At 39.3% G+C, this 26433-nt stretch overlaps 1 protein-coding gene across 1 annotated transcript in view; it reads right to left on the reverse strand.

The window, feature by feature from the left end:
* The window catches only part of shot (dystonin-like protein short stop), a 1739701-nt gene that overhangs the window by 253905 nt on the left and 1459363 nt on the right, over positions 1-26433 (reverse strand). Inside the window, exons 76-77 of the mRNA XM_090380932.1 lie at positions 15839-15998; positions 9853-10050 (exon numbers count right to left, since the gene is read on the reverse strand). Coding sequence (XP_090237058.1) covers positions 9853-10050; positions 15839-15998 — 358 coding nt within the window. The remainder of the gene's footprint in view (positions 1-9852; positions 10051-15838; positions 15999-26433) is intronic.

Genomic DNA, 26433 nt, shown 5'->3' on the forward strand with positions numbered 1-26433 from the left:
TCAGGATTTTTTCCGCCTGTTTTATATTTATAGCTTTGACCAAAAGGTCACCAGAACGCAGTCGTGTTACAGATTTAGGTGATCCTGCCAACCCTTCTAATCCTTTCTGGATAAAGAAGTCTGACATCTTTCCAATGGACTTCTCTCCGGTGGAATGGAGAATGAGGAAAAGCGGTGTCTCTGATGGTGGTGGTTTATCCTCAGTCCTGGCTCTTTTTGCAGAGGTGTTATCTGCGTCATCATCATCTCGATTAGGTAGGGGCCTTGTTGGGGCCCCAGAAGAAGGATTTATAATACTAATAGGAGTAAAATAAAAATTTCCGATGCCCTATGTACCTCACCCACCACAGAGCCCTACGAGGGGACACCCATTTGTGAACTAGCAGTTACTGCATACACGAATGGGACGCCAAGTTAGCTTAGAGGCACCATACTCACGTTTCCAATAAGCCTTGATCACGTCCCAGGACCAAAGGGAGGGAGGCTTACTGGAATGCAGCTGACTAGCAGTAAGAACCACCCACCAATTGATCCCGGTCGGGCCGGTCTGGGACCACCCGTCTTGTCGAAGCACAGGCCAAAGTTGTGTATTAAGGCTGGGCCACTCAACCACCAGCATCCCCCTTTCCGAATTCCACGGGTTGCAGCGCACGGCTGCACACGCCGGATTCCAATGATGTAACCCTGGAACCAAGGTATGGGCGTTAGATCCCAGTGATGCTAATCTGGAAAAACCAGCAACATCACTGGGAGGTCCCCTCACCACGAACAGGTGCCCACATCGAGGGGTCGTGTTTGGCATAAAGGTCTTCTAAACAAGCTTCCATCTTATGGTTTGCCAACTGTTTTTAGTATTTGGTTATCCAGTTTTCTCTCTGATCGCTCACTGAGGGTGATGGTAGATGGCTCTCTGTCTTGTAACTTCTCCACTAATGCCGATGTCCCCCCAAGGTCCAGTTCTTTCCCCCACTCTTTTCCTCTTGTATATTAATGACCTTTTTTCATTGACTGGAAATCATATCCATAGTTTTGCCGAAGATAGCATATTGCATTCTACTTTCCATTTTGAAAAACCTTGCCCTCAATCAGCTTCAACTTCTTGAAAATCTGCTACCAATTCCTTAAGTGCCGATCTTCGGGTAATTCTCCAGGGTTAGGCAATGACAACTTAGTTAATTTCAACCCTTCTAAAACTCAGTTTTGTCTTATATCTCACAAAAACGATTCTTCTGTTCCTGTCCTTATCTTTAGTGACACTCCGATTTCTAGGCAAAATGATATATCTCTTTTGGGGATTACCCTGACTTCTAATCTCTCTCTTGGCACACAAGCACATTACAAATATTGCTTCCTCTGCATCTAAAAAACTTGATTTTCTCTTTCGCTCTTGGCATTACTTTTCTTCCAAACAGCTGCTCACTCTGTATAAATCGCAAATCCGCCGTGCCACGGAATATTGTTCCCACATCTGGGGTGGTGCCCCAAAACCTCTCTCAGGCTTCTTGATTCCATTCAGAAGAGGGAAATTAGTTTAATTAATGATTCATCTCTAACAGAGTCTCTCCACTCGTTGTCTCATAGATGTACTTTCCAATGTCTATGAGACATTGGAAAGTACGTCTATGAGACAGTGCATCTGTAGAAGAAGAAGTATCTGTAGAAGACTGCATGTCTCTTCTACAGATACTTCCATGGGCACTGTTCTTCTGAATTGGCTTCTATAATTCCCGCTGTCTCTTTCAAAACAGTCCGAACACGTGCTTCCACCAGCCAACATCCATTTACTGTCCAACTTCAAACTCACAGAACCAACTTTTCATCTTCCTCATTTATTCATTCAACTGCCGTTTTCTGGAACAACCTTCCTTCATACGTATTTCCTGAAAATTACAGTCTACAGAAGTTCAAGTCCAATGTCAACAAATATCTTCTTTCTTCTTCTCAACCTCCAACCCAAACACGGTACTAAGTATTATAGGTTCTAATGCCTCTGGTGTTTGGGGTTTACATAAAAAAAAAAAAAAAACCTCCTTTGGGGTCATAGATTGGACTAACACCGAGCTAGACGATATCATGCAAAAGGCAAGAACAATGATGACCAACAGCCACCAACACCACCCGAAGACAGCAGTGGAGAGACTAACAATAGCTTCGAAAGAGGGATGAAGGAGCCTGATCGAGCAAAAAAAAACAGCAATTGTTACCCTGAAGGATTACTTCGAGGACAATGCAACCGCAATCCAAGAGGCCATAAGGAAGATAGATAAGTGGTGAGAGGCCCCACCCATCCAGACAGCACAAGAAACGAAGAATGAAAATTGGGCAAAGAAGACACTCCATGGCAGACACTACAATGACCTCCATCAAGATCAAATCGATAACACTGCTTCCAATGCATGGCTCAAGTGGAATACTCTTTCCCGAGATTGAAGGATTACCAAGACCAGGTAATCAACACTAGTAACTATAGAAAATACATCACAAAGAAGCCCAGAATGTCAGAAGACACATGTTGATGATGTCACCTGGCCTCAGAAATGATCCAGCACATCACAGGGGATGCAAGGTGATCACCCAGACTGACTATGCTCGTAGAGACAACCACGTAGCCAGGAAAATACATTAGAAGCTAGTGAGGTAATACCTGTTGACAAATGAGTGTACCATAATATAAGAACGAACCCCAGGCAGTACTAGAGAACCCAACCCACAAGCTGTACTGGGACTGTACCATAATAACAGATAAGACCATTCCACAGAAAGACTGAACATAACCCTTGTAGACAAGATAGAAAAGGCTACCTTCTTGATTGATATAGCGGTTCCCAACACTAGCAATGTCTAGAAAACCCATGAGGAAAATATTAGAAAGTACATGAACCTGAGACATGAGGTCAAGGAGATGAGTCATACGCAAGAAGTAACGACCATCCCGATCATCTTGTCAACCACCGATATGGTGCCAAAGACCCTACATAGCACCCTAGCAGCAATAAGTCTCCCAGAGAACACTTACAAGGAACTCCAGGAAGTCGCAATTTTGAACACCTGTGGGATAGTCAGAGAGTTCCTCGACCAACAGTAACACCAGACATAACTATCCTGTGTACTTGGTAGCAGTACCCATCACGGAGTGGAATACCCCAATCAGGGAGAAATAATATAAGATCAACAATAATAATAATAATCTCTTCCTCAATGTCACTGATGATGTGCTTTTTACTTATGACACCTCTTGATCTATTCAGTGTTAAGGGGATGGAGGATAATGTTACTGAGCCTCCAAAAGTTGCCATTTCAAGTAGTCATTTAGAGCATCATATTAGTGACCAAGTGTGACTAAGTTAGTCACTTTTGGTGACTAACTTACCAAGTGTGACTAATTAGTGACTAAGTTACCCACTTAGTATATCACTTACATACTAAGTGGGTAACTTAGTATGTCAGTGATATTAGCAGTGTTAGTCAACAAAATAAAGGTATCTTTCCTTCTTGAACTTCTCTTTACTTTTACATTGAGAGACATTGTATGAAATAAAGGATTTAAATATAAAACACTAGATATAAAGCATCAATTTCAAATGATCAATTTTCATCATTTGAAATTCTGAATAAAAAACTACCAACAATGGTTTCACCAATATGCCATTTAACACTTATTAAATTTCCTACATGTGATTCAGCAATCCATCCTGGGAGTTGAGTTTACTATATGAGTTCACAATTCTTTTCTTGATAATCAACTGAGAGGAAGAATCCCATCAGCATTGAGCATGCTCAAACCATTGAAAACTTTATACAACTCAATCAGATCATCTTGCAGGTCCCTAGTCTCCAAACACTGTAATTTGCAAAATTTAAGCCTTTCTTCATAAGAGCAACCCTTTGTTCCATTCACTAATCTTGTTGCCCTTCTCCATACTCATTCCAACAGCTCTACATCCTTCTTAAAATGAGGCCTCCAGACCTGTATACAGTACTCAAGGTGTGGCCTGACCATTGTCTTATACAAGGGGATAATCACCTGCTTATCCCTGCTAGAAAAATTCCTGTATATCATTGACAAGATACTATGAGGTACTCTTGCAGACAGTCTGCACTGCTCAGAAAACTTCATATCTGCCTGTACAATTACCCCCAGGTCCTTTTAATTCTCTACCCCTGTCAGAGTGGTACAACAGAGTTGATACGTTACTCCGGGATTACTGCTTCCCATATGTAGTATTTTTCATTTGTCAATGTTAAACTTCATTTGCCATCTCTCAGCCCATCTGCTCAAATTTTTTCTAGATCCTGTTGCAGCAGTGTACTGTCATTAGTGTCATTAACACCCTGCCAACCTTTGTATCGTCTGCAAACTTGGACATTAAGCCTGATATACCATCATCAATATCATTTATAAATACAGAAAACAACAATGGACCCAACGCTGAACCCTGAGGAACTCGACTAATAACATTAGTCCACGATGAGCAGTGTCCATTGATTACCACTCTCTGTCTTCTCCCACTCAACCATCCCTTAATCCATAGCAGCAATTTGCCTCCAATGTCACACTGCTACAATTGGTTCAGCAGTCTTCCATTTGCAACAGATCAAAGGCTTTTCTAAGATCCAAATATATGTGATATTAAAGTTATTCTTTGCATCTAGTTCCTTTGTGACTACATCATAGTATCCAATCAAATTGGTCAGGCAAGACTTTCCCTTAACAAAACCATGCTGTGTCCATGCTATAACTGAAGTCTTGTCTAGATGATCCTGCAGTGCTTCTTTATCCAGTGCCTCCATTAATTTTCCTGGAACAGAAGTTAAACTCACAGGTCTATAATTATTTGTGTCAGCCTTTGATCCTCCTTTGTGAATTGGGGTCACATTTGCACTTCTCCAGTACCCTGTACTCAGGATACCTCCCCTGAGTATAAGGAATCTCTCGTAATTATGGCTAAGGGTTTGCTTACTTTCTTTGCTGCCTTCTTTAATATAACTGGATAGATCCCATCAACCCCACGTGCCTTTCTTGTATTTATCTTCAACAATTTCTCTTTCACTTTACTCTCAGTTATTACAAGATTATACACCTCTGGCATTCCCTTCGCTGAATAACTCCTCGTGTGTGAATGTCCATGCAAAATATTCATTTAGCTTGTTAGCTACCTGAGCAGGGTCATCAACAGTTGAACCATCAATATCAAGTGGACCAATCTGATTCATCCCCTTCCTTGTAGTGTTTACATAAGTAAAGAACTCTTTGCTGTTTTTCTTTGCATCTTTTCTCATAATCTGCCTTCGCCTGCCTAACCTCCTTTGTAACTTGGTTACAGATCAACTTATATCTATCATAGGTTTCTATGTCACATGTTAATTTATATGTATCCCATGCATTTTTCTTCTCTGTTACATGTCTAATTAGTTCATCTTGAACAATATTTCTTTGTTGGTATGAAAAGTCTAGTAGCTTCCAAAATTAATTCTTTGAATGCTTCCCATTTTGAATTTGCTGTTGGAAACATCTTCAGTTGGTTCCACCGTATAGAATTTAAATACTGTCGCAGACCACTGTAGTCACCTTTACGAAAGCAAAAACCCATCCCTTTACCCTTAATGGTAGTTACCTCTTTTAGTAAATCCCACTTCTGCACACGGCTACCTAGTGGTTCCTTTATCTGCAGGTTCTTGATGCATGAAGAATCACAACTGATAATCAGATCAAGAGTATTACTCCCTCTAGTTGCCTCCCAAACATGCTGCTGTAGAAAATAATCATCCAATAAATCCACAAAAGCGTTGCTAGTGTGTGAGTGACCAACCCACAAATTCCAGTCCATATCCGGGAAATTAAAAATCCCCCATTAAGACACTAATTTACTGGCTCGCTCTATTTCTCTGCACAATTTTTCATTATACTCTTCAGATTCATGAGGCCTATAACATACACCTACTCTCATTTTTCCTTTCCAAGTGCTTATGTCATACCAAACAGACTCAACATTGCATTGTCCACCCACATCAATTGGATGCATGTCCTTAGATATTATGTGTTTCTTAACTAACAGCGTAACTCTTCCCTCCTTCCTGTCCTGTCTGTTCTTTCTGTACACATTGTACTCTCCAAATTCCAATTCTGCACTGCTTATGTGACACTATGCCTCTGATATCCCAACAATATCTGCCTTTGATATCTTGACTAGCACTTCAAGCTCATCGAATTTATTAACCATACTCCTAGCACTGGTGTACATGCAAGTATACTTGCACCTGTTTCTACTCTTAGTTACCCTAACACAGCCCATGTATTTACTTGTTCCACTATGACTCCCATGAGTCCTGGAAATTTCCATTGCCTTTCTTTACAGGGTGCTGCTCAATTGCATTTCAATAGAAGTAGTGCAAGAATCTCTTTTACCTTTTCCAGCTGCTACTGTTAATCGATTAGTCTGTGTATTCCCCCCAATCTAGCAGTTTTCTGACCCATCTAACTCTGCCTCGATAGCATCAGCAAATATTCTTGCACCCTTTTTATTTAAGTGTATCTCATCCCTGTAGAAGCAGTCTCTCCTGTTAACAAGCACAGACTAGGCTGAGAAAAATTCTACCCCTTGAGCCTTGCACAATCTCTCCAGGGCCGAACTGATTGACAAGGCTCTCATCATATACTCCCTCCTATCATGTCTGGGCAGAATTGCAGACACTTTCAAATTCATCTCTAACTCACGGCTTTTTTTCAGCATTGTCTTGTACTTGTTAAGTAATTCTGTCAGTCTCCTACTTTTAATATCATTAGTGCCAACGTGTACAACAATATCACCCTTTGTGCCCTTAAAGGATGATATCTGCCCTACAACGTCATCAACCTTTGCCCCTTGCCGACATACCCTGGTCCTGTTCCATCTATCCTTTTTGCACAATATGTTCCCCGTTTCCCTGACAATAAAGTCACCTACAACAACTAGTTCCTTTGGGACCAGCGCATTCTGCCTTGGGGGTTTCCGCTGTTGGATGATGTTTAAGTGCAAGCTCTGGCATTGATGTGGGCAGCTGAGAGCTTGATGGGCCCCTCAATTTAAATCCTTTGAGGCTTTCCACCCTGTCCTTCAAGCTCTCATATAAGCCCACAACAATGCCGAGTTGGCACCTGATTTCTTCACACTCCTTACATCGTGCACACACAAAGACATTCTCCTTGGCAATATCATGTCCCGTTCCTGATTGCTCCACAAACATCAAATAAGCAGTGCATTTCAATAGACTGCGATTCAGAGGACAACTGTCCCCCCCTCAGTTCTCCCCTGAGCCACAGCACTTCCAATAGTTTGAGCCTTTTGCTTTGCTGCTCTGGTTTGAGTCATGATTTCTATTCAAGTTCAATAAAATTCCAATACAAAATATAACCCTAAACCTATATCCCAATGCAGTTATAACACTATATATATATGTATTTTGGTATTGAATATTATCTCCAAGTTACGTTATGACTTTCTTATCCTATCAACTTATATGTATTAATTTATGATGTTACGTTTGTAATAACTAGGTAGGTAGATTTATTTAATTAGGTAAAAAAGTACAATTCAATTGACAATGAAATTTAATAAGATTAATAAATTTTACTGATTAATTGGTACTACTATACTCGCTATCTAGTTTTCCGTTAAACCTCATGCTATCTAGTTTTCCGTTAAACCTTATGCTAGCAGACGTATTGTATAACAATGGCGGCAAGTTATGAACGGTTAATCTAGGCCACGAGGTATTATTTACTTTCCAAATTGCACTATATAAATTCAAAATAAACCATGGAGCTTGACTAGGTCTATAAGCTACTTATAGAAAAGAATTTAATCTAATGATTAAGTCAATAAAGTGGTTAAGTATAATTAAAAACTTTTCGTTTGCAGAAGCTGAAAACCTGTCCATATGTGAATTTGATACCCTTACTGATACTAAGTAATAACCTAGAAAATCTCTCTCTAAATTCAATTTAAACTAAAGTATTGTTACTAGGAATATAAAGCAACTCTTAAAAAAAAATAAATAATATGCCAATTTAAGTCAATAAAAAAGCAAAAACTTCTCTATTTATTGGAGCCGTAAAAACTTGGACTGGTCACATGTACTCTCCCACATACTCTCTCAGTAAAAGTTAAAATCATTAACTTTTGCTGAGAGAGTAGATAAACCAGTTATTTAGTTGTTAATAACTCGTTTAGTTATTAACGTACCATGTTTTAATTTCACACCATCATCACACTCCCTGTAGTAGTAGTAGTATTATTGGCATGTGATGGAAGAAAGAAAGCAAGAAAGAAAGTATCTAGTATCAAAAAATGAATCTTGAACTGTACCAGATTAGCTGAAAGAGTGACCTTCAAATGCACATCATAGAAACAATAAATCCATAACTCAAAGTGAATCGCCAGCAGCAATTAACTGTAGCCGCAGAAATATTCAAGCTGTGTAGTTGTTTGAAGTATTTGAGATTAAATTTTCAAAGTATTACAATATATTTTGGATATTAATTTATATAGTATTCATATTTATCCTTGCCATTCTGTTATACGTTATTCATATTTTTGGATTATTATTATTTCATTTATAATTTCTTATATTTTTATATATTTAAATATTTGGTATACTGTATTAAAAATAAATATTATCTAAAGTAGAAATAATATAAAAATATTATTGTAATAATTTTATATATAGAAATAAAGAGGAATTCACCTAAATGCTTTTTTGTAGAATACTTCAACACAACACACTCCTGAATTCAATCGGATGTAAAATTATTTCTTAATGGCTTCCTTACCTCAAAGATATATGAATGGTCCAATGTATCCACGATTGATAGCCAAGATCCCCCAGCCCGACCACTAACGTGTCAAACCCCCAACACACAACTCTGAGTGCTAGTAAACATTATGTCTAATAATAAAATCATTAAAATGATTGTGGTGTATAAAAGTTAAAATCATTAAATTAATTAAAATAATTTAAAGTGATTTTGAACAACTTCCTACCTACAATTTTGAACAACTTCCTTCCACTGGCTTAAATTATTTTAACTAATTTAATGGTTTTAACTTTTATACACTGCAATCATGTTAATGATTTTATTATTTGATAATGTCTTCTGGCACTCAGAGTTGTGTGTTGATGATTGGGATGGGGATCTTAGCTATCGATCATGGATACGTCGGACCATTCATATATCTTTGAGGGAAGGAAACCATTAAGAAATAATTTTACATCCGATTGAATTCAGAAGTGTACTGTGTTGAAGTATTCTACAAAAAATCATTTTGGTAAATTCTTCTTTATTTATATATATATTAATGTACAAATGTAGAACTGATTGAGCTTCATAGCTCTGTGTTTAATTATCTTAATAATATTTTTATATATTTATAAAAATATAATATTACAATTTTGCATCATATTCTTTATAATTTTTGTTGCATGCTTCTCAGTAATCAAGCAGTATTCAGTAGTTCAAGAAGTAAATAAACATGAGTTATAAGGAGAAGTAATGAATCCTACATTCACTTCAACCACAAATAATGGAATCTATTTCAATAATTCTTCAAGGGGCATGAAATAAAATTATTCATTACACTTGGCTCCCTCCCATTTTATTAAATGTAGTGTGCATGAGACTGTAAACATGAGTTTTAAAGGGTTTGAACTTATAATGTGATCAGCTATGAAAAAAGATGCTACTCGCACGTATAATAAACTGGTTTGGAGCACACTGTAAACATAAGTTACTGGAATGCAAGTGGTATCTCATACACATGCTTTGCTTTTGCAAAGCAGGTTAAAATAACTTTGTATCCGACTGTCTATTCTTACCTCTCCTAATGCATCTTCTAGACGGTGCTGTTTATTATCACTAAGCCGCACTACTTCTTCCCACTTCTTATCCAACTTGGTCATCTGATCCCTAATATGTGCAGCATCTTCTGTTCCAGCAGTAAGAAGTAATTCATTAGCTGTTCTGTGGATTGACTGCAAATTAGTGGCTCCACTTTTCAGTTCCTCTTGAAATGTCTTAAAAAAGAAAGTAACATGTGATTCACTAATAATTTAATCTGGTATAAGGGTCATCTCATCCATAATCCAAAATTAATAAATTAATTCATAATTCAAAAGTAATTCATAAGTTATTAACTATATATAGGGGACAAATCAGATCGGTCCACTTGATATCGATGGTTCAACTGTTGATGATCCTGCTCAGGTAGCTAACAAACTGAATGAATATTTTGCATCAACATTTACACATGAGAAGTTATTCAGGGAAGGGAATGCCAGAGGTGTATTAAACTCTGGCAGTCAGCTGAATGATTTTGTAATAACTGAGAGGAAAGTGGAGGAGAAATTGTTGAAAATAAACACAAGAAAGGCATCTAGGGTGAATGGGATCTATCCAGTTATATTACAGGAGGCCGCAAAGGAAGTATGCAAACGCTTAGCTATAATTATGAGAAATTCCTTGGACTCAAGAAAGATGCCCATGGACTGGAGATGTGAAAATGTGACTCCAATTCACAAAGGAGTATCGAAGGATGACACAAGTAATTATAGACCTGTGAGTTTAACTTCTGTTCCAGGAAAATTAATGGAGGCACTGGTTAAAGAAGCACTGCAGGATCATCTAGACAAGAGTTCAGTTATAGCTCGGATACAGCGTGGTTTTGTTAAGGGGAAGTCTTGCCTGACCAATATGATTGCATACTATGATGCAGTCACAAAAGAGCTGAATGCAGGGAAAAACTTTGATATTATATTCTTAGATCTTAGAAAGGCTTTTGATACTGTTGCACATGGAAAACTGCTGCACAAATTGGAGCAGTATGGCATTGGAGGCAAATTGCTGCTATGGATAAAGGGGTGGTTGTGGGGGAGAAGACAGAGAGTGGTAATCAATGGACACTGCTCATCATGGACTAATGTTATTAGTGGAGTCCCTCAGGGTTCAGTGTTGGGTCCATTATTGTTTTCTGTATTTATTAATGATATTGATGAAGGCATATCAGGTTTAATATCCAGGTTTGTAGGCAGATGACAAGAAGGTTGGCAGGGTTGTTAATGGCACCAGTGACAGTACGCTGCTCTCTTCCATCATGCAGTATGATTGATGATTTTTGAGGTTATGATGAATGTCGTGGCGAGATCCAATATTCCTTACATTTCGAGGGTACAGCTCTAAAACGGTGTTCGCAGGCCGGCCGCTAGTTAGTATACCGGACTGAACCTATTGGTAACTCTCTAGGAAGCTTCCGGATCAGCTAGTGTATAATCTTGCTACCTCTACTCTGCCAGATAGTGACTGGAGGGAGTCCGAGTAGTGTGTATGCGGGGAGCATTGTCGAGGCCACGTTATGTCAAGGATCTGGGTATAGTCTTACCACATGTACGCCATATCCAAAAATTTCATAACTTCATACAGCATGTCCCACCCACTTTTTCTTACTATTGAATACACCATGAATTGTCAAAATAATAGAGCAAGCTTATCTGCGAAAAGATCTAAACCTCCCAAGGACTTCCTAATTCATTTCACAAATATACGTGGTCTCAATTCTAATCTCAACGATGTCCATTTCCACTTGCAGTCTTCCAAACCCCATGTACTTTTTCTGACTGAATCTCAGTTATCAGTTGATTCAACTACTGCTCATCTCAGATGTCCAAATTATTTGCTGTATGATTCCTTTCGCCTCAAAGGTGGTACTTGTGCATATGTCCGTTCTGATATTCCCTGTCAGAGACTTGGCAATTTGGAATCTCCTCTCTTTGATCTTCTCTGGCTTAAAATCTCTCTACCTCATTGTGTAAAATTCATCTGTTGTCTCTACCGTTCTCCCAACTCCACTAATCACTTGGCGCTCTTTGACTTCCTCTCTTTGCAACTTGACTTTCTCCAGTCCAACTTTCCTAACAGTGAGGTAATTTTCCTTGGTGATTTTGACGTTCACAACTCCAGCTGGCTTCCGTTTTCTAGTCACACCGACCCAGCAGGTCGAGATGCTGAGGCTTTTGCAATTACTAATGACCTAGCACAGATTGTTCATTTACCTACAAGAATACCGGACAATCCTAATCATACAGCCAATACGCTTGATCTTTTTCTCACAAACAACCCTTCTAAGTACAAGGTTGAAGTGAGAGGTCCTTTAGGCACTTCAGATCACAACTTGGTGATTGTCTCTTCTCCAATGGAACCTTTATCTCATGGCTATTCCCAACCTCGTATTGTTTGGCATTACATGAATGCAAAATGGGATGACCTGCGAGACTTCTTTTCTTCTTTTCCTTGGTCTGATTACTGTTTCAAAACTTCTGATGTCAATGTTTGCTCAGATCGTGTCAGTGAAATTATTCTTGCAGGAATGGAATCCTTTATCCCACACTCCACTTTAAAATCTCGTCCTTTATCTAAACCTTGGTTTTCCAATAAATGTGCTAAGGCTGTCCAAGAGAAGAACGTTGCATATCGTAATTGGCGTGTTTCTAATTCTTCAGTTTCATTTTCTGCCTACACCAAAGCTCGCAACAATTGTAAAGCAGTTATTAATCAGTCCAAACTAGAGTTTGAACAGGCTAAGAGTAGAAAACTTGCTTCTTGCCCTAATGGTAGCCGAGCATTCTGGTCTCTTGCCAAAGCTATTGGCCGCAACTTTTGCCCATCTCTGCTCCCACCTCTGTCCAAACCAGATGGTTCTGTTGTCACTTGAGCCAAGGATAAAGCTGACCTGCTAGCATCCCATTTTTCTTCGAGCTCATGTATTAATGATCTTGGTAAAACACCTCCCACCATTCCTAACACGCTCCATTCAATGCCTCCTGTGGTCTTCCGTCAAAAGGATATCAGAAGGATTTTGATGAATCTTGATGCTAAGAAAGCTCCAGGTACGGATGGTATTTCTTCACTTGTTCTCAAAACCTGTGCTCCTGAACTTACTCCTGTTCTTTGCCGCCTTTTTTCACTTTCTTATTCCAAAGGTGTTTTTCCTTCTGCTTGGAAATTTGCTCTTATCCAGCCAGTTCCTAAAAAGGGTGACAAATCCCTCCCATCCAATTATCGTCCCATTGCAATTACTTCTACTCTTTCTAAAGTAATGGAGTAATCAATTAATCGCCAACTCTTAAACTATCTAGAAACCTTCCGTCTGATCAACGATCGCCAGTATGGATTCCGTCAGTGTCAATCCACTGGTGATATTCTGGTTTATGTTACCCATTTATGGACTAATTCAATGGAAAGGTTTGGTGAAACACAAGCAGTTGCTCTTGACATCTCAAAGGCTTTTGATCGTGTTTGGCATAAAAGTCTTCTAAACAAGCTTCCATCTTATGGTTTGCCAACTGTTTTTAGTAATTGGTTATCCAGTTTTCTCTCTGATCGCTCACTGAGGGTGATGGTAGATGGCTCTCTGTCTTCTAACTTCTCCACTAATGCCGGTGTCCCCCAAGGTTCAGTTCTTTCCCCCACTCTTTTCCTCTTGTATATCAATGACCTTCTTCCATTGACTGGAAATCCTATCCATAGTTTTGCCGATGATAGCACATTGCATTCAACTTTCCATTTTGAGAAACCTTGTCCAGCTCAATCAGCTTCAAGTTCTCGAAAATCTGCTGCCAATTCCTTAAATGCCGATCTTCAGGTAATTCTCCAGTGGGGCAAAGACAACTTAGTTGATTTCAACCCTAACCTAAAACTCAATCTTGTCTTATATCTCGCAAAAAGGATTCTTCTGCTCCTATGCTTATCTTTAGTGACACTCCGATTTCTAGGCAAAATGATATATCTCTTTTGGGGATTACCCTGACTTCTAATCTCTCTTGGCACAAGCACATTACAAATATTGCTTCCTCTGCATCTAAAAAACTTGGTTTTCTCTTTCGCTCTCGGCGTTACTTTTCTTTCAAACAGCTGCTCACTCTGTATAAATCGCAAATCCGCCCTGCCATGGAATATTGTTCCCACATCTGGGGTGGTGCCCCCAAAACCTCTCTCAGGCTTCTTGATTCCATTCAGAAGAGGGCAGTTAGGTTAATTAATGATTCATCTCTAACAGAGTCTCTCCACTCGCTTTCTCATAGACGCACTGTTTCTGCTGCATGCCTCTTCTACAGATACTTCCATGGGCACTGTTCTTCTGAATTGGCTTCTATAATTCCCGCTCTCTCTTTCAAAACAGTCCGAACACGTGCCGCCACCAGCCAACATCCATTTACTGTCCAACTTCAAACCCACAGAACCAACTTTTCATCTTCCTCATTTATTCATTCAACTGCCGTTTTCTGGAACAACCTTCCTTCATACGTATTTCCTGAAAATTACAATCTACAGAAGTTCAAGTCCAATGTCAACAAATATCTTCTTTCGTCTTCTCAACCTCCAACCCAAGCACGGTACTAAGTACTATAGGTTATAATACCTCTCGTGTTTGGGGTTCTCATAAAAAAAAAAAAAAAAAAACAGGATCTAGAAAAGTTGAGCAGATGGGCTGAGAGGTGAAAACTGAAGTTTAACATTGACAAATGTAAAGTACTACATATGGGAGCAGGAACCCCACAGTAACATATCAACTGTGTGGTATGACACATAGGGTGGTAGATAATGAAAATGACCTGGGGGTAATTGCACAGTCAGATATGAAATTTTTCTGAGCAGTGCAGACAGTCTGTAAGAGTAGCTCATGGTGTCTTGTCAATGATATATATACAGTAATTTTTCTAGCAGGGATAAGGAGGTGATTACACCTCCAGACCTGTACAGTACTCACCATTGGTGAGTACTGTCTGGAGGCCTCATTTTAGGAAGGATGTAGGGCTGCTGGAATGGCAACAAGGTTAGTGAATGAAATAAAGGATAGCTCTTATAAGAAAGGCTTAAATTTTGCAAATTTAAGCCTTTCTTAGTCTACAGTGTCTGGAGACTAGGCACCTGCAAGGTGATCTGATTGAGGTGTATAAAGCCTTGAATGGTTTGGGAAAGCTCAATGCTGATAGGATTCTTCCTCTTGCTCAGATTAATCATCTGAGGGGACATAAAATTCAAATTGAGGAAAGACAGTAGTAGAATAGATGTGCAGAAATTTGCCTTTAGCCAGCTGGTGGTTGATTCTGGAACAAACTTCCATCTGTCATTGTAGAAGTTGACAGCTTAAATAAATTCAAGGAAGAACTAGACAAACATTTTGAGCGAATGGATGGGTGAAATGGGAAGGGTTTTTTTTTTTTTTTTTTTTTTTTGCCAAAGCTGTATAAACTTGCTTACTTGCATCATATGCCTCTACTAATAGTAAAGGTAAAGCCATTTATTTTGTAGAGGGAAATTATTACAGTCTTTCAATATAATTCCTTTCTTTGAGATGCATATATCACTTAATATAATGATAGGTCCTTCAATTTGTAGATCATGGTCTGTGATTATAGTTCTAGTAAAATGAATTCTCAAATTCATGATTCCTTAATAGCAAACGACACTTTCCAAAAATGTCTTTCAATTTCATAATCATAGCAGCCATTGTATTATCAAAGTCAATGCATTTTCTTCCTCAATTCTTTATGGCTTCCAAATAGCTCATGTGATTACAATTTTTGTAATCACATGATACAATAAGTAACAATGAAATTAGCTAGCAGCTCACACATGAACGGTGTCTATTACTTTTGGGATAACTGTAATGTTAAAACTTCTCACAGAGCTTCTTTCGGTAACTGACATTTCAAGTGAAAATAATATCCTAAAATTAGAAGTCAATAGGAAAAGGACAAAAAAAATAATAATAACTACTTCAATCATTTTAAAAGTAGTTTTACTTACTTTATGTTGATCCACCAAAGACATGACTGTATCCAAATCGCCATGTAATAATTTATCTTCAGTCAAGGAAATATTTGCTTTATCTAACCAATCAATCAATGCTTGAACAGCTTCCTTGAACTGTCCAGAAAATAGCAGAGCTTCTTCCAGTTTACGTTGTCTGTTTAGAAAAAATTAGATAAATAGAGAGGTATCAAAATTCATTTGAGGGCTCATTATGAATTAACATCTTTAAGCAAATATTTAGATTTATAAAGTAAAAATATATTGTAGATAATTTCTTCAAGGAGCAAAATAATAATATTATTTTGCTCCTTTGCTCCAAAATAAAATAATATTAAACAGAAGTAAGAACTGAAAGCAGAACTTTGCAAATCTGAAGAGTTCAATTATCACACAGGTTTATTAATTATATATTAACTTTGATTTAAAACTCGGATAAATTTCAATAGGAAAAAAAACAAGAAAGACTTATTTTAAAGAAAATAAGCATATGGATATTCCTTTGATTTTAAATTTCATAAATGTGTGCAATAATAGAAATTTGAAGGCACAGTAATAGGCCATGAAAGCAGAATGCAGTGTACAGAAATTAAATTTTGAGGAGCATAGCCAGAAAGACAAGATGTGACAAAATCAGAAATGATGTGATTAGGGAGAGAATTCAAGTTGAAAAACTCCAGAATAGGATTGAAAGGTCCTGTTTGAAATGGTTTGGACATGTCAAGAGGATGAACAAGAAGCATTTTTCAAGAAGAATGTTCGATTTACAATTAAGGGACAAAAGACCAAGGGGGTTTGATTTGATTTGATTTTGATTTTTGTGGTGCAAAACCAGCAAGGTTATAGTGCGCCATGAAAAGGTTACTTCATCGAAAAGTACATATACAGACATATCAATAAATAAAATGAATACAATGATAACAGCAAATTGTATATTTCATGTGAGTGTATATATATTAATTGATTTTAAAAATTTAAAAACTGTTGACACATTGTCATTTAAAATTTGACTGAGTGTATATGGCTCAGTTAGATGGGGAAAAGCAGTAAAACGAGCATTTCTAAAACTGGTACAATCACATAAAATATGCTGAACAGATAAAATGGTGTCACGATGCTCGCACATAGGAGAGTCATCAGCCCTCAGAAAAAAGGAGTGTGTCGCATGACAAGTGTCCTATGCGGAGCTGAGCTTTGCGATTCTTGCGTAAGCTGGATCGCCAAGGATGGATCACAGGCTTTATTCGACACAGTTTGTTTGTAGTAATCAGGTGATGCCATGAATCTTGCCACTGAGATTGTAAGTTACTACAGATCACTTGCCTGTATTCTGTATAGGGGACTAACAGGTCAAGATTATCTGTCAGGGCTACCGATTTGGCTGCAGTGTCCCAAATCATTTCCTCTAATCCCGATGTGACTGGGGATCCAGCAGAAGCGGATATCGAATCCACTTGCATAGAGGCTGTATATTATCTGCTGAATTCGGATAATTCGGGTTGGATGATTAGTGTGTGACACCGCTGATAAAGCCTGTAGTGCACTCACTAAATTGGCATATATAATACACCATTGGTATCTGTGTTTTCTTATGTGATCTATAGCTAACTCTATAGCATGCAGCTCTGCAGTGTAAATGCTGCAGTCAAGGGTATCTGCTCTGATATGGTTATTTGGAAAAACAGCAGCAGATCCCACATACGATTCTGACTGTGAGCCGTCTGTGTAAACTGGAAAGAAGTCAGAATGTTCTGCACAGTGTTGTGAATAGAGCTGAAGGTAGACAGAAGACAGAGTATTAGATTTCGTTGCAATCTTAATCGAGAAGTCACATTCTGGTGTTTGTGCATGCCAGGGTGGAAGGGACTCCTTTGGTGATCGAGCAACCCTGTCTACGAGACGTTAAGCTCATTGAGTAACTCTTGAACACGAATGCCGAATGGGCAATTAGCAGAATGTCGTGTGTTATAAAGATTTTCCCATCGTGGCTCAAAAACGGATGTCCACGTGGGGTGGTCTGGCATGGACTTCAGCTTGAAGGCATATTGTAGAGACAACTGCATTCGTCGAAGGGACAAGGATGGTTCATTTGCTTCGACATACAGACTTTGAACAGGTGATGAATGCAGCCGTAGCGATACGAATGGCTTCATGGGGTCAAGTTATTTTTGAGCGTACAAGTGCACAGTAGAGACGGAGTAGAGTGCATCGGTCTGCACCCCAAGAGGTAGAAGAGATAGAGAGAGGAGAATGTTAAGCCCTCTCGTGCACTTTGTGCATAGCTGACGTATGTTTTGGACAAATGTCAGCTTTTTGTCAAAAATGAGTCCCAAGAATTTCATCTCTGATACAACTGGAATGGTGCTTTGTCCAAGTCGTAATTCAGGCTCAGGGTGGAGTTATGTTTGTGACAAAAATGGATGCAAATGGTCTTCTCCAGTGAGAACCTGAAACCATTGGCCGTGGCCCAGGAGTTAAGAGGGTCAATAGCTTGTTGAAGTTGTCTCTCAATAACCCTCATATTGCATGATTTTGAGAAAATATGCTGAAGTCATCGACGTAGACTGCACTGTTTATAGTTGGAGGAAATTGTTTGGAAATAGTTTATTTTAATGGCAAAAAGCGCGACAGATCCTTGTGGTACCTCCTCCTCTTGGCAAAAGGACCGGGAAAGGTGGATCCTACACGAACTTGGAAATAACGGCAGGATAAAAATTGTTTTAATAAAAACGGGAAAGTGACCTCTTAGACGGAGGTTGTAAAGGTCTTTTAAAATACCAAATCTCCAAGTTGTGTCATACACTTTTTCCATGTCAGAGAAAATGGACACCAAGTGTTCTCTTTTTAGGAAAGCATCTCAGATAGATGTTTCCAGTCTAATTAAGTGGTCCAGTGTGGACCTGTTTCTTCGGAAGCTGCACTGAAAGCGGGAGAGAAGGTCATTAGATTCTAAATACCATAAGAGACGAGCATTGACCATTCTCTCCAATATTTCGCAGAGACAGCTAGTCAGAGCAATAGCACGATAGTTTTTCGGAGATTTAGGATCCTTTCCTGGCTTGGCAAAAGCAAGAATAGTTGCTTTGCTCCAGATATCCGGAAAATGCTCTTCAAGAAAGATTCTGTTGTACAAGAAGAGCAGAAGCTCCGTGGATTCTGGTGAAATATGTCTGATAAGTTCATAATGGATGTTGTCTGGTCCAACAGCAGTAGCCTTTGTACGGGCAAGTGCTGTTTTCAGCTTGTGGATAGTAAATGGCCCAACGCTTTGATGTGAACTTAAGGGCCTGTTTTTCAGTGTTGTGCTTTAAGACCAGAAACTCTGGGGAGTAAGATGATGTTGCAGAGATGTTAGAAAATGTTCCCCCAAGAGCATTGGCTGTTGCAGTAGAGTCTGCAATAGTACATCCATTATATTCCAGGACTGATGAGGGGAGTGCTGTGTATTTCCCCTTCATTTTCCGGATTTTTTTCTCCGACCACCTTAGGGCTGGTCGGCTGGGTGAGAGATGATGTGAAATGGATCCATGATTCCTTTTGACTCTGATGGCGTATGCAGTGTGCTTTAACTCATGCATGTTTAAAGGCTAATAGACTGACCATGGTAGGATATCGTCGAAATATCCCCCCAAGCTTTGTTTTGAACCTTTTTGGCTGCTGTGCATTTTGGATTCCACCATGGTTTTGGAAACGGAGGAAACCGGGTGGACATTTTTGGAATTGTAGTTCCAGCTGATTGGACAATATTTTCTGTTATGTACATGACTGCATCACTGATAGGCTGCAGACTGACTGCAGAGATGTCAAAATTTGCCAGGTGTTGAAAGGCACTCCAGTCAGCATGATCAAACTTCCACCGTGGTAACCTAAAAGGCAGAGATGGTCTCCCAGTGTGTAAGCAGGTTATCACAGGGAAGTGATCACTTCCATATGGGTTCTCCTCCACTTCCCAAGTGAGTGAAGGGAGAAGAGAAGGGGAGCAGATAGAGAGATCAATGGCAGAAAACGTACGGGTAGGCATGTGGAAAAAGGTGTTTGTTCCAATATTTAGAAGGGAGAGGTCATTGTCATTTAGCATATGCTTTGATGCTAGCACTACCCCACAGGGTATTATGTCCATTTAAATCCCCAAGAAGTAAGAAAGGGGAAGGCAACTGCATTACAAGATCATCAAGGTCTTCCTGGGAGATGTCAGTTCCAGGTGGCAAATAAATAGAGCACACAGTTAATAAAAATCCCACTGTAAGGCAAACTGCAACAGCCTCTATGCTGGTTGTAATTAGCAAGGGCTGAACTGGGTCTGGTTGCCTACAAGGATAGTCACTCCTCCATGAGCAGGACCATCTGAAATTCCGTCCTTATGAAAAATTGAGATGTTACACATCATTTGCCTTTAGGTAAGTCTCCTGCAAGCAAAAGCAAACTGGCTTGTGCTTTTGCAGGAGGGCCTTGATGTCATCAGTATTTCACCAGAATCCATGACAATTCCATTGTAGGAATTTAGCCATTATTTTGGCTTGGTGGGTCCATCAGGCAGCTTCCGAGGTGCTGAGGGTTTACTTTTATCAGTCTTGGGTTTATCTCTTTTGGTGAAGTATGGACGCTATCCGGCGTCCATTTCTTCCTCCACAAAGAGTTCCAAGACTGATTCATCCGGTACCGCCTTGTCCTCTATATCCATTGTTTCTGTTATTATTGGTTGCTCTTCTTTACCACTTGGTCTTGGTAGTGGTGGAGCACTAGCAGGTATGGATATAGGAGTGGCAGCTGACTGTTTTTTTGGTGGTCTTTTGTGAACTCAATAAGTAGCATGAAATCGGAGTGAATGACTCTCTTGGTGGTACAGTCATCTTTGTTTGTGTACCGATAGTGCACTTCGCAGAAACCTTCTAAGTATATGAAGGCTTCCCGCAATTTATTGGTTGTGTGCGTTTTCTAGCCTCTGGGTAGGAGATATTCAGCTCTGTTTTCAGTTTTTGGATCTCTTTTTCATCCTTCCACCGCTGGCATGTTCTGGAGTAGGCAGGATGCTCTTGTTGGCAATTTACACAGATCGGTTTGGAAGCTGAACATTCCTTGCTGTCGTGGTCTTTCACACCACATCGAGCACAGGCAGGGTTACCATGACAAGCTGTTTGTGAGTGGCTGTATTTTTGGCATTTGAAACACCTCAGTGAGTTTGGAATATAAATCCTCACTGGAAATTTAAGTATCCTGCCTTGATGGAACTTGGAGGCCGTGGGGTGTTAAATGTTAGGATGAGAACTCGGGTAGGGATGAGATTCCCATCCTTTCACATTGATATTCTTTTGACATCCGTCACTCCTTATTCTTTTAATTCAGAGCAGATCTCTTCTTCAGAGACATGAAGGAGGTCCCACTCTGAAATGACACCTCGTGAAGAGTTCAAAGTTTTGTGGGGTGGGTTACAGTGATAGGTATTCCCCCTATTGATGTGGCTTTCAGGATTTTTTCCGCCTGTTTTATATTTATAGCTTTGACCAAAAGGTCGCCAGAATGCAGTCGTTTTACAGATTTAGGTGATCCTGCCAACCCTTCTAATCCTTTCTGGATAAAGAAGGGTGACATCTTCCCAATTGACTGCTCTCCAGTTGAATGGAGAATGAGGAAGAGTGGTGTCACTGATGGTGGGGTATCCTCAGTTCAGGCTCTTTTTACAGAGGTGTTTTCTGCATCATCATCATCTTGATTAGGTAGGGGCCTTGTTGGTGCCCTAGAAGAAATAGGAATTAAATTACTCATATGAGTAAGAAAAAATTTCAGATGCCCTAAGTACCTCACCCACCATGGAGCCCTATGAGGGGACGCCCACTCGTGAACTAGCAGGTACTGCGTACACAAATGGGACACTAAGTTCGCTTAGGAGCACCATACCCACGTTTCCAATAAGCCTTAATCCCATCCCAGGACCAAAGGGAAAGAGACTTATTGGAATACAGTTGACCCAAGCAGTAAGAACCACCTGCCGATTGATCCCAGTTGGGCCGGTCCGGGACCAAAGTGGTGTATCAAGGCTGGGCCCCTCAATCACCAAGATTCCCCTTTCTGAGTTTCCACGGGTCATAGCACATGGCTGCACAAGCCGGATTCCAATGACGTAACCCTGGAACCAAGGTATGGGCACTGGATCCCAGTGATGCTAATCTGGAAGACCAGCAGCATCACTGGGAGGTCCCCTCACCACGTACAGGTGCCCACGTTGAGGGGACCAAGAATGAGGTGGCAGGACATGATAAAGACTGATGTCATTAAGAGATGAGGAAAACCCCAGGGGTTCACATCTGGTGAGTATGGGCTTGGCACACCCAGGGTTCTGAGCTGGATATCATCATTCTTCTCTTTCTTGGTGATTTCTTTCTACTTCTCTCTCTCTCTCTCTCTCTCTCTCAGGTTGACTCGGAAATTTTTTTTGGCTGGTGCAGCATAAGCCTCAGGCTTCCTTGCACCGTGTGGTTAATAATAATAATAATAATAATTGGAGTGAAGTACCTGGACAGTCATTGTGGTGAGGCTTCATACATCGACCCACGGAATAGCTGAACGATGACAGTTGATGATGATGAGTAGCAAGCCATATCTTATGGCCTGTTACTTTTCCAGACTTTTTTTATTGTAACTTAAAAGGAGGAGAAAGTCTTACATTATTGAGCTTCTTTCTTCAGTGCACTTCAGGGTCCACTTCCTATAAATACTATAAAGAAGATTAGTCTTCCATGATGGTATAGTGATTTTTAAAGTCCATTTTCAAACAAGGTGTGTGTTCTTTCCACCTGAGATTAGTTAACTAAGCTCATGTGGGAGAGAGAGAGAGAGAGAGAGAGAGAGAGAGAGAGAGAGCAGAGTTCCATGAGTTGTTTTTCTGACCAAACCGACCCATGAACACACATATGAATATGGTTACATCTAAATAACAATAATAATAATAATATAAAGAAGATTACTGTCCTTTGATGAAGAGAACATGGAGTTACCAGGCTACTGAGGATGACAACAGAATTTCACACCTGGTGCTAGTGTTGCACCTGTTGGTTGATTGGTTCTGGATGCAGCTCCTCTGAATGATCACCACAGAGATTGCTGGGAGGGAAGGAGCAGAGGGAGTCAACCTGTTAAGAGAATAACTGGTGCCGCCATAAATTGAAGAATCTGTATAGTGGTTGTCAGATATCTGTTCTGTTATATAGGAATGGAATAGTTGAGAGGGGGAGACTTCTAAAATTCCTGAGAGAGAGAGAGAGAGAGAGAGAGAGAGAGAGAGAGAGAGAGAGAGAGAGAGAGAGAGAGAGGACCTTACCCTTACTTATATTTATGCCAGAGCATAGGCAGTATCTTATGTCCAATTCTCTTGAAAGTCTCTCTTCCTGCAATGATACATTTTTTGATGAAAATCTAGGGTGATTTGCTCTTGGTTCCCTGGATTTTTTACCATGGCATGTTTTTCACTCATTTTCATAGCTACTGTACAGGGAAGGAGGGCAGGAAAAAATAAAGGCTATGGCTACAGAATCTAAAGTAAACTTGCAGGTGCTTGTGTTTAAGACTGATTGCCTGACATAAATTCATTTGATTTTTAGTATGCAATGCCATAAGGAACCTTCCTAATATGCTCACTTAGTTATGTTGATAAAGATTATTGAGTAACAGTACTACGCATAAGCTTAATATTAATTTAAAGTGGCAAGATTTGGAAGGAGGGGAAAACAGGGTAGTTTTTGGCCAAGGCAGGTAAAACTTGTTTCCTTGCATAAAGTGCCATTACTAATACAACTAATAATAAAACAGGAGGTTTTCTGCATAAAGCAGTTTCTCCCAAAAATATAGGAGGAAAGTGGAAGATTTTTTGGAAACTGCAGGAGATTTTTGAAATCCACATTGCACTAGAAATTAAATTTCACGGACAACACATATATGTTTTTTTATTAAAATACTGTCATGGGACTGTTCAACAGTTACAATATGCCAGCATGCTTTCAAACATTAGCTTCCCTAGGATTTTTCTATCTGTGGAATTCTGTTTGGATCGCCTGTTAGCAATGACACCACTGTTTATACTTGGCTGCCAAGAGCATTTCCAAACTGCACCCGAAAAGAAGGTCTGAATTCAGTTTATTTTCACTTGGTTGAATATTCTTTGATACTCAGCACTGTCAGGAGGAAATATTAAAATGACAAAAATGACTTGGGATAACTTGCTATATTCCACGCTTAAGGGTGCACTTCTCAGTTTCCCAACTGAGTACCAGTGAGCGTCAACTCCTTCCACTTCCATAATAGCATATCATAGGTTCTTTCACTGAAAATGGCAAAAATGATCTGTAAAATACATATTCCTTTACCTTCGATGATATAAAACAGATAAAACAATGACCAAACAACGAGAAGTACTGGAAAACTTTTTTTTTTCTGAAATCAAGTTGTTTCAATTCAGTTCCAAAAACTTGTTTTTCAAATAGTGTTATTGAATGATAAATTAGTTCTCCAAATACAGTTACATTTAACTTAATGCTTCCATTAACTCAGGTGGCAACTTGCTATCTATGAATATATCTCTGTTTGGAGATAGGAAACTCTCGAATGTCTTAAGAAACATGTTTTGGTGTTAGGAATTTATGATAGAAAATCACTGGTCAAACTAATCCACAATTTACCAAATTTATTCATAGTCATAGAGCTTTCTTCACTTATCTCTCATTTTTCTTTTGTAATTTTAATTGACAAGGAAGGTGGCCATTACTATTGAGATTATGACAATGGCGGGTATCATTTTGGCTTGTATTTCTAAAACATCAGCAATGTGAGTCAGGAGTTGAAAATAAGCAATTTATTTTTAAATAAAATAAATCTAGTTTTTACACAATGACCACTGTTATACATTTGAATATTAAGATAGTTTATTTAGCTACTAACTAAATCCCTATACATTAAGGTAACATTTCAGGAACCTTGCCAGAACCCATTCTCAGACCATACATAGGCTATTGCAGAATGTCTCCTGCTTGCTGAATGTCTCATTCTGACTTTGTTGGAATTGACACATTTATTGGTAGTTTCCAGCTCCCAGGTCTGAAGAAGGGTTCTGGCAAGGTTCCTGAAATGTTACCTTAATGTATAGGGATTTAGTTAGTAGCTAAATAAACTATTAGAGTTATATAGTTTGTAAGAACAATTATAGAGATGTATCTGTATTAATAAGTAGAAAAATTGCTGTAGAGATTTGCATCATTACCTAAAAGCTGGCAAAGTCTCAAAGGTTCTTGAAGATTTCGTAGGAAACTGAATGAGGCCTTTTGGACTTGACTGTATAAGGTACATTCTATGATAATGTACCTTATACAGTCAAGGTACATTCTATGATAATGTACCTTATACAGTCAAGGTACATTCTATGAGAATGTGCTTGATTGTGAGAAGAGAGTTGCAGTGTGTATACTGCGGCGGATCATTTGCTGTAAGAAGAAAAAGATGGGTGAGCTGACTGGGACCTATTCTTGCTCTGGCTAGGATGACTTCTTCCTTTCTGTTTACACGGAAGCTGGAAGCCCATAATTATGGTTCAGATTTTATTTGAAAGAGCTTGTTATGCAATTGAGCTTGCCACAGAAGCATCCACTCTTTCTTACATATACTTCTTATATTGGATCTGTAGTCGACATATGGAATGGTTCCCTGGAATGCAGTAATCTGGCGATTCTATGTTGGATGGGTGTTTGGCTGCATAATTCACTTTTTCATTCCGTGATATCCCAGAGTGGCCTTGGATCCAGCAAAAGATGACTACTTGCTGATGATTATGGATATGCATCAGCTGAGTTTTTATGGTTTAATAAAGGATGTGTTGGTGAGGAGGAATTTTGCAAGGCTAAAAGTGCACTCTGCGAGTGTATATATCACACTTTTTTGGATAGACACATGGATAATATTTCCTAGGGCAAGCTTGATGGCACAAAATTCTGCTGTATAACTGCAGCATTCAGTTGGAAGTGATACAGAGATGGTGTTATTGAGGAATACAGCTGCAGCACCGACTACTCCACTCTCAAACTTTGATCCATCAGTGTATATTTTTGTAAAATGTGGATAGTTCTGTGTGTATGAAGCTAAGGGGAGGTTCATGGGCTTCAATATAAAGGATTTGTACTGGCAATGTTCTATAAGCACCTATAGCTATGCTGAGAGCAGAATGTTGAACAGGGGCAAGCTTTCCCTAGCGGAATACACTGGGGGCACCATAATCAAGGAGATCTAATTAGGGCTCTATACAAGTGGAGTAAGGTGTAATGATCTGCACCCAATGATGTAGAAGATATCACTCAGTAAGTTCATTTTTTTCTGGCAAGCAGTCCATAGATGTTTTACGTATTCTGAGAAGTTCAATTTATTATCAAAAATCAGACCAAGGAGACGAAGGCTGTTCACCACTGTGATGGGATGATTTCTTAAGTCTATCACTGGATCTGGATGGATCTTTTGTTTATTACAAAAATGAATGAACCTTGACTTCTGATAAGATAGTTGGTAGCCATTCTGTGCCATCCATAGCTGAATATTATTGAGGTTTGTAGTTGCTTCTC

This window comes from Mastigoproctus giganteus, chromosome 9 (assembly GCF_048544385.1).
Source record: "Mastigoproctus giganteus isolate SK-2022 chromosome 9, ASM4854438v1, whole genome shotgun sequence".
Taxonomy (NCBI): Eukaryota; Metazoa; Arthropoda; class Arachnida; order Uropygi; family Thelyphonidae; genus Mastigoproctus; species Mastigoproctus giganteus.